This window comes from Schistocerca nitens, chromosome 4 (assembly GCF_023898315.1).
Source record: "Schistocerca nitens isolate TAMUIC-IGC-003100 chromosome 4, iqSchNite1.1, whole genome shotgun sequence".
Classification (NCBI taxonomy): Eukaryota; Metazoa; Arthropoda; class Insecta; order Orthoptera; family Acrididae; genus Schistocerca; species Schistocerca nitens.
Genome location: NC_064617.1, coordinates 866,274,808 through 866,289,606, shown reverse-complemented (window position 1 = coordinate 866,289,606; position 14,799 = coordinate 866,274,808). Strand labels below are relative to the sequence as shown.

The following is a 14,799-nucleotide window of genomic DNA, read 5'->3' as shown; positions in this document are numbered from 1 at the left end:
GGAGAGCTGCACTAAATATTACGTCCGCTACACGTCTGTGGGTGAAATGGCAGCAAGAGACACTTGTTCTTCAGTGCAAGCGGCAGCTGACCTGCTTGAGTGTGGCGGCGATGAAGATGATGTAGATGGTGATGCTGCTGTAGTAGGTGGCGAACAGGCCGGCGCTCACGAACCAGCTGCGGAAGAGGAGAGCACAAGTCAGTCTCTGCACAATTCCTCCACTTTGCTGTCAGTCTACAGGTAATCCGTGTATACGAAAACAAACATTTTAGAACAAATGCGCTATAAACGTTCCCTGTCCGTCGTTTATTACAGAGCTGGTCAGCGAATGTTGTTAACTAACGACAAGTTAACTTCAGAGCATTTTCGTGGATTATATTCTCGTCAACTAATTATGAGGTCTAACGTGCCAGTAAGATCACAAAAAAGATTCATTTTCTCAGAAAATTTGATAAGTGAAACCCAACCACATACATACACTCCTGGAAATTGAAATAAGAACACCGTGAATTCATTGTCCCAGGAAGGGGAAACTTTATTGACACTTTCCTGGGGTCAGATACATCACATGATCACACTGACAGAACCACAGGCACATAGACACAGGCAACAGAGCATGCACAATGTCGGCACTAGTACAGTGTATATCCACCTTTCGCAGCAATGCAGGCTGCTATTCTCCCATGGAGACGATCGTAGAGATGCTGGATGTAGTCCTGTGGAACGGCTTGCCATGCCATTTCCACCTGGCGCCTCAGTTGGACCAGCGTTCGTGCTGGACGTGCAGACCGCGTGAGACGACGCTTCATCCAGTCCCAAACATGCTCAATGGGGGACAGATCCGGAGATCTTGCTGGCCAGGGTAGTTGACTTACACCTTCTAGAGCACGTTGGGTGGCACGGGATACATGCGGACGTGCATTGTCCTGTTGGAACAGCAAGTTCCCTTGCCGGTCTAGGAATGGTAGAACGATGGGTTTGATGACGGTTTGGATGTACCGTGCACTATTCAGTGTCCCCTCGACGATCACCAGTGGTGTACGGCCAGTGTAGGAGATCGCTCCCCACACCATGATGCCGGGTGTTGGCCCTGTGTGCCTCGGTCGTATGCAGTCCTGATTGTGGCGCTCACCTGCACGGCGCCAAACACGCATACGACCATCATTGGCACCAAGGCAGAAGCGACTCTCATCGCTGAAGACGACACGTCTCCATTCGTCCCTCCATTCACGCCTGTCGCGACACCACTGGAGGCGGGCTGCACGATTTGGGGCGTGAGCGGAAGACGGCCTAACGGTGTGCGGAACCGTAGCCCAGCTTCATGGAGACGGTTGCGAATGGTCCTCGCCGATACCCCAGGAGCAACAGCGTCCCTAATTTGCTGGGAAGTGGCGGTGCGGTCCCCTACGGCACTGCGTAGGATCCTACGGTCTTGGCGTGCATCCGTGCGTCGCTGCGGTCCGGTCCCAGGTCGACGGGCACGTGCACCTTCCGCCGACCACTGGCGACAACATCGATGTACTGTGGAGACCTCACGCCCCACGTGTTGAGCAATTCGGCGGTACGTCCACCCGGCCTCCCGCATGCCCACTATACGCCCTCGCTCAAAGTCCGTCAACTGCACATTCGGTTCACGTCCACGCTGTCGCGGCATGCTACCAGTGTTAAAGACTGCGATGGAGCTCCGTATGCCACGGCAAACTGGCTGACACTGACGGCGGCGGTGCACAAATGCTGCGCAGCTAGCGCCATTCGACGGCCAACACCGCGGGTCCTGGTGTGTCCGCTGTGCCGTGCGTGTGATCATTGCTTGTACAGCCCTCTCGCAGTGTCCGGAGCAAGTATGGTGGGTCTGTCACACCGGTGTCAATGTGTTCTTTTTTCCATTTCCAGGAGTGTATTATCCACTCAGAAATTCATCTATGCAAAAGAAACTGTCGAGAAGAAATTATTTCAGTTTATTTTTAAGACGTTAATTGTCTGATAGCATCTCTAATTCGCCGTACAACGGCGCTGAACTGTACATGCCTTTTGCAAGCTCTCAGCAAGAGTGTTCGAGGCCACCTCCTATGAGCGTTACACATGGTCCGAAGGGTCGCATTAATTAACACCCATATGGCATCCCAGATATCGCATTAGGCATAGATCCCAACGATGACACCAGTTACGACACAGCCAATCTAGGCAGTCTTTGGCTACTTTATTAGTAATAGACTTCTCTTCAAGATACGATACGATACTCTCAACCTCTACCCCACTTACCAACGCTCGTGCGCGTGCGGCATCGCTTTATATTAACATCATGCTCAAGATGAGGACCCATCGTCGACATAGGTTCACTGGTTTCCTCATTGAGGAATTTGTCCCTCTGCCCCTCCTGTCCCCTACTGCATAGGCTCACATTGCGTCTGCGTACTCACACATCAAAATATTCTGCCTCGGTTATAGCTCTGTGCACACGAATTTCCCCCGCACCTGGGCGCTTAAGGCGTCTGATAAGGAATCAGCCTCGGAATATGCTTGAGAAACGCCATTCAGGAGTCACGTGGGCTCAGATGTGTCAAGTGATTCACCAAATATATTTCGGGATGGAGACAAGCGCCATCTGGTATCTCATTGTTAACAAGAAGTTTCGGATAAGATGTAGACTACACGACATTGCTCTAGCTTAATCCTCAGTGTATATGAGGTGTCATCCGACCAACACGGATGAACATCGCCTGTTGTGCGGACCTTCAGCGGTTGTGTAGCTTGTAATTTCGAAGATACTTGTCTTCTAAGAATGACGTCCCACACGATCGAGCCCAGAACACTCCTTTGCCCGGCTGAGACCCACTTTCCCCATTCAAAGACATATGTAATGAATTGTATCAAAGGACGTTCTATGTACTATTCTTTGCGACACGTTCTCAAGGATGTGCCTGACTTTTGGACGTTCCTACAGAAAAGATATGAACTGGAGTTCTCTTCCGGATATTGTTGTCAGAATTTTTTGCTAATTACTTAATCAGTGTATTTAAGATCCCTCCCCCCCCCCCCCCCCCCCCCCCACTAGCTCAGCTGGTTCTGGTGGACACTGACCTACATCTGGCAATGGACGCTTTAACAAGAATGTACTCTGAGAAAACGCACACAAGTTCCTGCTGTGCCGTGTTGGGACTGCACGGTGTTTATTTTGTGATGTTTCGAGTGGTCGTCAGTCTTATGTTGTGCTACCAGAAGGGCACCCACAGTTTGGTTGTGTTCTCTTTTATACCGTGTTCTAAAAACATACAACACTTTCACGCAGGTTTAATTTTGTATTGTAATTTCATTATGTTCACGGTTAATGGTAACATGTGAGCCCACTGGCCTTAAAAAAAAGAATAAGAGTAGTTAACAACGCAAGAGGAAACTTCATAGTGAAATTTTTCTTGCCCAAATTGGACAGTACATTTTCTATCTTGTCATTACTGCGAAATTTTTGTATTGATGATATTAAAAAAAAAGTCGTCAGTACGCTTGACTGCCAGACAGAGACCCTGTTCGGTTACTGACTGCGTCAGAGATTTTATCTCCTCAGGGACTCGATTTTTGGTTGCCCTCGGCATCATTTCATCAACATCCAATCACAAGTCGCCAAAGTGCTGTCAAGGAAAAAGACTTGCACTAGGTGATCGAATAATCCCAGATGGAACACTATTTGCAATGACTGAGTTGTGGAGATGTACGATGCATTGCTCCTTCAGATGTGCATGCATATCTGAAGGAACAGGCACTGCGGCGACTACAGGTGCTATGAAAAACATGGAATGTATTCGGAGCTGCGAATATGATCACCCTCCAGCTGTATAATGACATGACGACAGTGAAAATTTGTGTTGGCTTAGGTCTCGAACTCCCACCTATCGCGAGCGGTCACTTTAACCATGTCGGTAATTTGAGAACGACTCACGATCAGACTCAACTTCCATATGTCGTCGTCTATGTATCATATCTCAACTCATCCCATGAATATTATTTCCGTACTGGGGAGACATTGTATATGTAACTCAAAGGCCCGCTTTCGGCCGATAAATACAATATACACTACTGGCCATTAAAATTCCTACACCAAGAAGAACTGCAGATGATCAACGAGTATTCATTGGAAAAATGTATTATACTAGAACTGACATGTGATTACATTTTCACGCAATTTGGCTGCATAGATCCTGAGAAATCAGTACACAGAACAACCACCTCTGGCAGTAATAATGGCCTTGATACGCCTGGGCATTGAGTCAAACAGGACTTGGATCGAGTGTATAGGTACAGCTGCCCATGCAGCTTCAACACGATACCACAGTTCATCAAGAGTAGTGGGCCAGTTGAGCCACCATTGACCAGACGTTTTCAATTGGTGAGATATCTGGAGAATGTATTGACCAGGGCAGCAGTCGAACATTTTCTGTACCCAGAAAGGCCCGTACAGGACCTGCAATATGCGGTCGTGCATTATCCTGCTGAAATGTAGGGTTTCGCAGGGATCGAATGAAGGGTAGAGCCACGGGTCGTAACACATCTGAAATGTAACGTCCACTGTTCAGAGTGCCGTCAATGCGAACAAGAGGTGACCGAGACGTGTAACCAATGGCACCACATACCATCACGACTGGTGATACGCCAGTATGGCGATGACGAATGCATCCTTCCAATATGCGTTCACCAACACGGAAGCGACCATCATGATGCTGTAAACACGACCTGAATTCATCCGAAAAAATGACGTTTTGCCATTCGTGCACCCAGGTTCATCGTTGAGTACACCATCGCAGGCGCTCCTGTCTGTGATGCAGCGTCAAGGGTAACCGCAACCATGGTCTCCGAGCTGATAGTCCAAGCTGCTGCGAACGTCGTCGAACTGTTCGTGCAGATGGTTGTTGTCTTGCAAACGTCCCCATCTGTTGACTCAGGGATCGATACGTGGCTGCACGATCCGTTACAGCCATGCGGGTAAGATGCCTGTCATCTCGACTGCTAGTGATATAAGACGGTTGAGATCTAGCACGGCGTTCCGTATTACCCTCCTGAACCCACCGATTCCATATTCTGCTAATCATTGGATCTCGACCAACGTGAGCAGCAATGTCGCGATACGATAAACCGCAATCGCGATAGGCTACAATCCGACCTTTAACAAAGTCGGAAACGTGATGGTACGCATTTCTCCTCCTTACACGAGGCATCACAACAACGTTTCACCAGGCAACGTCGGTCAACTGGTGTTTGTGTATGAGAAATCGGTTGGAAACTTTGCTCATGTCAGCACGTTGTAGGTGTCGCCACCGGCGCCAACCTTGTGTGAGTGCTCTGAAAAACTAATCATTTGCATATCGCAGCATCTTCTTCCTGTCGGTTAAATTTCGCGTCCGTAGCACGTCATCTTAGTGGTGTAGCAATTTTAATGGCCAGTGGGTGTAGCAGCGTTTGTGTTGTGAAGGACTACGATGCAGTGTTCCTTCGGACATGCATGCATGTGCGATGAACAAGAGGCCGACGTTATTGACAGCGATCAACACTGTTGACAGTCCCCGGACGATTCAACTCTTCTGTAAGGACATTGTGAGGCTGTAATCCGGCTGAACGTAATCTGATTCTTTAAGAGCGTAGTGCGACTGCAATTTTTGCTCTCGTATACAGACTGGAACGACTGACGACCGTTCAAAACCATTCGATGACATTTAAAAGTGTTCCCTGAAGCAGGAAAGAATGTCTATGCTTTTTCATTCCTCTTTCATGCCCCCCTGTAGCTTGATCGCTGAGAAGTATAAGATTAACATGTGCGCGAATAACACAGCAAAGGGTCCTCTAAGACAACCCAGTTAGGCAAGACCCTTGGCGCCACCCCCTTGATTTTATTGAGCAGGTTAAAAATGCGCGTGTGAGACACTTCGAAATCCATTCAGCTGAGTAGTGCCACAATCCCACGAAAGGGCTGTCGAATGAGTTGTCTGGCCTCAGGCGCTAGAGCACCCGCAGGGCTGCCACCTTCCACGAGAAAAAGAAATTATTTATAGTTACTTACAGAAGATAGGTCATATCTGTGGGAGGAACGTGTAATATCAGCTGGTGCTTCTAAGCCCCAAGTGGGGGGATAAGTGTTGTTGCCGAACATTTTAAATTATCCTGCTGTGCTGTGATTACGACGTCAGCACAACACGGATATCTTACATCAGATAAAGGGAATAAACGAGAAAGAAGAAAAGTAAATACTGCTTGACAAACTACATTTCGAGCATTCTCCATCACTACCATTTACCAGACGTCTACACAGTAGCGGGACAGTTTTAAAATATGGTTTTCGCAAAGTAAGAGATGGGCGAGAAATTATAACAACTTAAAAAGGGCTACAGATAAACAGATTACTGCTGCTAAAACATGTCTCAGTATAGTAAAAGAATCGGTTGTCAGTGGTGTAAGGTTTGCTTCAGGTAAAAGGTGAGCTTCCCAATGTAATCGATTACACACATGCTTCACGGCTTTCCATCGATTTCTAAGCGTATAAGTTTGTAATGTATAACACTTTATAACAAACTCTCAGACATAACGATTTCAATTTATTGCATTTCATCACAAGATTAAACTTATGTATCAGAAATGCCTTTAATATGTAATTCCTTACATAAAACAATTGTTGTAATCCCAGACGGATGAATGTGACTTCCTTAGGAATAATGCCGCCATATGATGGAACCAGTTTGAAAGTTGCCAGTCTGACTACTGAAACTGCTGAATAAAATGCACAATTTAGTAAGAATCCAGTACAGAAGAATATTTTAGCTTCTGATACATGAGCTGTATCAAAACTGACTAATATCCTTGAACCTCACTTCACGAAAATACCGTTTAGGTATCCTGATCGTGTTAATAAGGCATGATTTCTAGGTCAACGTGAAACAAAGTATTCCTTAAACACGCGGGAAAAATTGTTCCACAAACGATACAGCCATATCTACTGTTTATTGGAAATGGGGAACATGTTTGCAGTTTTTTCTGATAGAATAACCCATCGGCAGTTAAATGAGTCTAGGAGCATGAAACGGAAGAAGTGGTTAAAAAGGAAGTGAACAGGTTCTAGCCTGTCCCCGAAGTTACTCAGTCTGTACACTGAACAAGCTGTAAAAGAAAGAAAAGAAAAAAATTGGAGTAGGAATTAAAACTCAGGGAGGAGAAATAGAAAACTGAGGTTTGCCGATGACATTGCAATTCTGTCAGAGACGGCAACTGAACGGAATAAACAGCGTCTTGAAGGAAGGATATAAGATGAAAGTCAACAAAAGCAAAACGAGGATAATGAGATGTAATCGAATAAAATATGGTGTTGCTAAGGGAATCAGCTTAGGAAATGAGACACTTAATGTACTAGACGAGTTTTGTTATTTGGGCAGCAAAATAACTGATAATGATCGATGTAGAGAGATTATCAAATGTAGACTGGCAATGGCAGGAAAAGCGTTTCTGTAGAAGAGACATTTGTTAACATCGAATGTAGGTTTAAGTGTCAGGAAGTCTTTCTGAAAGTATTTGCCAGGAGTGTAGCCAGGTATGGAAGTGAGACATGGACGATAGACAAGAAGAGATAAGAAGTAGACAAGAAGAGAATAGAAGCTTTTGAAGCTTTTGAAATGGGTGCTACAGAAGAATGTTGAAGATTAGATGGGTGAATCACGTAACTAACGAGGAGGTACTAAGGAACTGGATGTTATATTAATCATTCGTGATGGTGTCCCTATTAAAGGTATCTGAAGTAACAAGAAAGTCTTATTTGGTTCGGAGTAATTAAGAATATAAATACTTAGTGCATAGAATTTAGCTACGTTTCAAGTTTTAAAATGAATTTTCTAGTTATTTCTTGTAATTTCCCAGCTAAGCTGACGACTTTAACTTTTTCAAATTATACACTGCCTGATAAAAAATATGAAACTCCCAGAAGACATGGCTGAATTTCAACGTAACTTCGTACAGCTACACATCGTCGATGGATATGTAAATGATTAGAGTTAGACTTATCTGTGACAGATAGAACAGCCGCCAGTGTGAATTAGTGTTGTTCATGTTCAGTGCTGTTACCAGGCCTTGTAGGGAGTAAAAGGTGCGTGATCAGTGTCAGATGTTATGTGGTCATTGTGAAATCACGGAGATGCCACGTACTCGTATGAGTCAGCGTTATCAGCACCTGACAGGGTTTGAAAAGTTTCTCATTGCTGGGCTCCGTTTGGTTGGCTGGTGCATTCGATCAGTTTCCAAATTAATAAGGAATTGGGACATGCTGGAGGTCCGGTGTTGGACTGCATGGGGACGTGAGGGCAGACACACTCTTTGTCAACTCTTCGTCAAGGTCTCTGTCGACCAGGCCTGACCACCACAAGGATGGATCGCCATGCTGTGGATCGAGCACTTCGCAACCCCTTCACATTTGCACTGAGGCGTGTCAGCTCTTACCGAAGTTGTGCGTGGTTATATTCTTCGACTGTTACCCAGCAATAGCTTCGTGGGTGGCGTCCGAGAAGACGTACACAGCAACTTCCCAGACTTTTACAGGCGTACCAGGCTCGCGTGGTGGAGTTTTGCCAGGCAGTCAAGAAGGAAGGGTGCAGCCAACAACAAGAGCGCGGACTCCACTCTAAGTGGACGAAGCCTGGTGGGCGCCTCCAGAGCAGATCGTGGCCGGTTGCACGATGGCACCTGTGCCTATGCGAGCATGAGGACTGGAGGCGAAGGGAACAGCTATAGATGGAGCGAAGGCATCATCAGGTCGCGGGCCACTGCCAAAGAAAGATTGGTATACTAGTTGACAGCCCCTGTTCAATCAAAATGAACGGTACTTGGTGAGCACGTTCCAGAACATTGGTTCTGAGCTCTTGTGCCGGGAGCAGACTTTAACACACAATTCACTGTATTTAGTGTTTTTTGCTGGACTTCTCTCCCCACCGAATTACAGTTATTTTTTTTTCCTTCTTGCTTGTTACTGGTCAAGACAGACTTGAAAAGACTTCATTATTTATTATTTCATGTTAAATTGTTTGTTGTTGTTGTGGTCTTCAGTCCAGAGACTGGTTTGATGCAGCTCTCCACGCTAGTCTATCCTGTGCACGCCTCTTCGTCTCCGAGTAACTACTGCAACCTACATCCTTCTGAATCTGCTTACTGCATTCATATCTTGGTCTGCGTCTACGATTTTTACCCCCAATGCTTCCCTCCAGCACTAAATTGGTGATCCCTTGATGCCACAGGACGTGTCCTACCAACCGATCCCTTCTTCTAGTCAAGTTGTGCCACAAATTCCTCTTCTCCCCAATTCTATTCAGTACCTCATTAGTTACGTGACCTACACATCTAGTCTTCAGCAATCTTCTGTGCCACCACGTCTCAAAATCTTCTATTCTTTTCTTGTCTAAACTGTTTATCGTCCATGTATCACTTCCATACAGGGCTTCACTCAATACAATGCTTTCAGAACTGGATGAAGAGAAAATATTTGAGTGACACTGGTGGTCTAATCTTGCTCAGTGAGTATGTCCTGTTTTAAGATTTTTATTATGAGGATGTTGTAAGTCGTCCCAATCGATTCGGTACCTTTCCTTGATTTTTTTTTCCTTTTTGTTAATTAGGCTTCCGTTAACAGTACTGCTTCTTGCAAATTTCAACTCAGCTTTATTACACTTGCGCTAGATTTACCAGGACTTGATTTATTTTTATTTTTACTTCAATTTTTTTTCGGGTGGGGGGGGGGGGGAGGGGTCATCAGGGGCTTGATATGGTCCGCCACAGATTCCTCTCCTGTGAAGAACTTTTAATCTCAGAGTAGCACTATCAACCTATGTCCTCAATTTTTTGCTAGATGTGTCCCAATTTCTGTCTTCCTCTGTTGCTTTTAACTTCCACAACTCCCTCTAGTACCATGAAAGTTGTTCCTTAACGTCAAAACATGTCCCATCATCTTGTCCCTTCTTCTTGTCAGTGTTTTCCGCATACTCCTTACCTCATCGATTCTCTGGAGAACCTCATCATCCCTTATCTTAAGATTCAACCTAATTTACAATATTTTTCTGCATCGCCACATCTCAGATTCTTAGATTTTCTTCTGTTCCCGTTTTCTCAGAGTCCATGTCTCATGCCGCGATGCTGTGCTCCAATTGTACGTTCTCAGAAATTTCGTCCTAAAGTTAAGGCCTATGTTTGATTGCTAACAGACTTCTCTTGGTCAGGAATTGCTTTTTTATGTGTTGTTTCGCTCCCTAGGTAGCAAGATTCCTTAATTTCTTCTACTTCGTCATTACCAACCCTGATGTTAAATTCCTCACTGTTCTCATGTCTGCTGCTGCTGCTTTCGTCTTTCTTCAGTAAACTCTTACTTCAAATTCTGTACACATTATACTACTCATTCCGTCCAACAGACCTTGTAATCCTTCTTCGCTTTCACTGACGATGTCAATGTCATTACCGAATCTTATCATTGATATTTTTTCACTTCGAATTTTAATTCCACTTTTGAACCTTCATTCTATTTCCGCCAATGCTTCTTTGATGTGTAGACTGAACAGTAGGGGCGAACGACTACAAACCTATCTTACACCCTTTTTAATCTTGCAAATTGTTCTTCATCTTCCACTCTTATTGTTCCCTCTTGCTTCTTGTTCAAAATGTGTGTGAATTGCTAAGGGACCAAACTGCTTAGGTCATCCGTCCCTAGACTTACACACTCATTAAACTAACTTATTCTAAGTACAACACACACACCCATGCCCGAGGGAGGACTCGAACCTCCGGCGGGAGGGGCACCGCAGTCCGTGACAGGACGCCGCAAACCGCGCGGCTCTTGCTTCTTATACATCTTGTTTATTACCCGTGTCTCCCTGTAACTTACCCAGATTTTTCTCAGGATTTCGAACACCTTGCACCATTTTACATAGTCGAACTCTTTTTCCAGGTCGACAAATGCTGTGAACATGTCTTGACCTTTCTTTAGTCTTGTTTCCATTACCCACCGTAACGTCAGAATTTTGTCTCTGGTACCTTTATCTTTCCTAACCCAAAGCTGATCGTCATCGAACAGGTCCTCAGTTTCCCTTTCCATTCTCCTGTAGATTGTTCTTGTCAGCTACCTGGACGCATGAGCTGTTATTGTGATGGTCCATAAACCTCGCATTTGTCAGCTCTTGCAGTCTTCGGAATTGCATGGATGATATTTTTCAGAAATTATGATGCTACATTGCCAGTCTCATATATAAACATCAACGAGAATAATTTTTTTCATGCTATTTCTCCCAATGATCTTAGAAATTCCGATGGAACGTTATCCATCCCTTCTGCCTTATTTGATCTTAAGTCTCTCAGAGATCTACTAAATTCTGATTCTAATACTGGATGACATTTCTCTTACCTATTCTTCTTCGATCATGTCATCAGATGTGGTCTCCTCCGCTTGAAAACTCACAATGTACACTATTCTCCTATCTATCCGATGTCTCCTCTACATTTAACACTGGATGTCACATTGCACTCTTGATGTCACCGCTCTCGTTTTAAATTTCATTGAAAATTGTTTTGACTTTTCTGTGTGCTGAGTCAGTCCTTCCTATAATCACTTTTTTTTTAGATTTCTTTACATTTTTCACGTAGCCATGTCGCCTTAGCTTCCCTGCAGTTCCTGTTTATTTATTAATGACAAAAATCACAAGTGAATATATGTATTGCGAAGATACTGTGAATATCGCGGGCTCCTGTAAGGTGATATTTGGCGAGCTACAATTATTATTCTGATTACACGCTTTTGTGCAATGTCCTATTCATAACGAATCCTAGCTCCGTTAAACCATTTTCTGCTGATGCTGGTATTACTCTAGTCGTCTGATCAGCTTTCCTTGTCTTCTTTCCATTTCACGTCACTGACGCTTACATCTAGATTGAGACTTTGCGTTACCCTTTTAAGATTTTCAAGCTTCCAAACCACATTCAAACTTCTCACATTCCACGCCCCGACACGTAGAATGTTACCCTGTCGCTAGTAATTCAATCTTTTTCTCACAGTCACCTCCTCCTTGGCAGTCCATTCCCAGATATCCGTATGGGGGACTAGTCCGGAATCTTTTGCCAATGGAGAGATCACCAGGACACTTTTTCACTTACAGACCACATGTCCTATGGATACACGTCATGTGTCTTTAATGCATTGTGTTCTGCATCCTCATGTCGTTGATCAGAGCTGATTCTTCCACATATTGTGGACGCTTTCCCACCCCCATTGGTTTCTTGGCCCTCTTTGACAAGGCTGTTGGCAGAATGAAGCTGACCTCTTTTGCCGGAAGTCTTCGGCCGCCACTGCTGATGAATTTTATTCAAAATTGAAGCAGATGAGGCATTCGGACGCGGAACGAGGTCGTTTTGATTACCAAACACACACGCTATCCCTAGACAAAGGCATTGATTTGTCATTGCGGGGTAAATAACTGTTGCCGTCAGATGCAACCACTGTTATTTTAACTTACTCTTATGTGTGGCGTTTATACACTACTGCTACATCACGAAGATGATGTGCTACAGACGCGAAATTTAACCGGCAGGAAGAAGATGCTGTGATATGCAAATGATTAGTTTTTCAGAGCCATCACACAAGGTTGGCGCCGGTGGCGACACATACAACGTGCTGACATGAGGAAAGTTTCCAACCGATTTCTCATACACAGACAGCAGTTGACCGGCGTTGCCTGGTGAAACGTTGTTGTGATGCCTCGTGTAAGGAGTAGAAATGCGTACCATCACGTTTCCGACATTGATAAAGGTCGGATTGTAGCCTATCGCGGTTTATCGTATCGCGATATAGCTGCTAGCGTTGGTCGAGATCCAATGCGTGTTAGCAGAATATGGAATCGGTGGAATCAGGAGGGTAATACGGAACGCCGTGCTGGATCCCAACGGCCTCGTATCACTAGCAGTCGAGATGACAGGCATCTTATCCGCATGGCTGTAACAGATCGTGCAGCCACGTCTCGATCCCTGAGTCAACAGATGGGGGCATTTGCAATACAACATCCATCTGCACGAACAGTACGACGACGTTTGCAGCAACATGGACTATCAGCTCGGATACCATGGTTGCGGTTACCCTTGACGCTGCATCACAGACAAGAGCGCCTGCGATGGTGTACTCAACGACGAACCTGGGTGCACGAATGGCAAAACGTCATTTTTTCGGATGAATCCAGGTTCTGTTTACAGCATCATGATGGTCGCATCCGTGTTTGGTGACATCGCGGTGAACGCACATTGGAAGCGTGTATTCGTCATCGCCATACTGACGTATCACCCGGCGTGATGGTATGGGGTGACATTGGTTATAAGTCTCGGTCACCTCTTGTTCGCATTGACGACACTTTGTACAGTGGACGTTACATTTTAGATGTGTTACGACCCGTGGCTCTACCCTTCATTTGATCCCAGTGAAACCCTACATTTCAGCAGGATAATGCACTACCGCATGTTGCATGTCCTGTACGGACCTTTCTGGATACAGAAAATGTTCGGCTGCTGCCCTGGCCAGCACATTCTCCAAATCTGTCACCAACTGAAGACGTCTGGTCAATGATGGCCGAGCAACTGGCTCATCACAGTACGCCAGTGACTACTCTTGATGAACTGTTCTATCGTGTTGAAGCTGCATGAGCAGCTGTACCTGTACACGCCATCCAAACTCTGTTTGACTCAATGCCTAGGAGTATCAAGGCCGTTAATTCGGCCAGAGGTGGTTGTTCTGGGTACTGATGTCTCAGGATCTATGCACCCAAATTGCGTGAAAATGTAATCACATGTCAGTTCTAGTATAATATATTTGTCCAATGAATACCCGTTTATGATTTGCATTTCTTCTTGGTGTAGCAATGGTAATGGCCAGTAGTGTAACTTCGGCGCGCTCTGGCGGTACTCTGGTACGGAGTGAACTGCCACATGCGGCTCGAATGTGACGTATTTTTGGTGACAGCTGAGGTGTGGCTTGTGCTCAGTTTGACACTGCTTGTCTAGTTCAAGCCCTGGGGAACCGCAGCAGTAGGCGTGACTGTGCGGTGCCCGAGCGCCGAGGACACGCATTCGGGAGGACGACGGTTCGAACCCGTGCCAACCATCCAGATCTAGGTTTTCCGTAATTTCCCTAAATCGCTCCAGGTAAATGCCAGCTCTGAAGGGTCAGGGCCGATTTCCTTCCACATCCTTGGCACAATCCGGACACGTGGTTAGTCTCTAATGATCTCGACATCGAGGGGACGTTAAACCAAATATTCCTTCCTTGCTTCCGAGCGCCGAACGGGGAACACTGTGTAAGTGTAAATTTTAAAACACTGCGTAAGTAGCAACTGTGCAGAGCTCTGGTTTTGGCACTAGGCAGTAGGCTGTTGATAAAATATTTCTACATTGTTATGATTCCCAGTAAATGTCGATAATTACCGACGATACCTTTCACTCCATGTCGATATGTAGATATCGAAAAGGCAACATCTAGTGCCGACGTTTTTATCTTATATTTCTTTCGCGATTTCCGGTAAATATTTGAAATTGTTCTTTTGAAATTGTAGTAGAACATAATTTAACTTTCACTGTGTCTTACTACTTTTTGAGCTCCCATCACGTCCAGTCTTTCTCTTTGACTGTGTGAAGCAATTATAGGTGGCAAAAGGAAGAAGTCCGATTGCACTGGATGGTGCCGGTGTGAATGGAATAACAAGATTTCCGACGTGAAGAAATAGAACATCAGTTGCGTTAAGAAAATAATTTTTAACGGAACTA

The 14,799-nt window shown here is 45.2% G+C and overlaps 1 protein-coding gene across 1 annotated transcript in view; it reads right to left on the bottom strand.

Annotated features, from left to right (window-relative positions):
* The window catches only part of LOC126253336 (proton-coupled amino acid transporter-like protein pathetic), a 114,324-nt gene that overhangs the window by 34,876 nt on the left and 64,649 nt on the right, over positions 1–14,799 (bottom strand). The window contains exon 6 of the mRNA XM_049954601.1: positions 92–176. Within this exon, the coding sequence (XP_049810558.1) occupies positions 92–176 (85 nt within the window). The remainder of the gene's footprint in view (positions 1–91; positions 177–14,799) is intronic.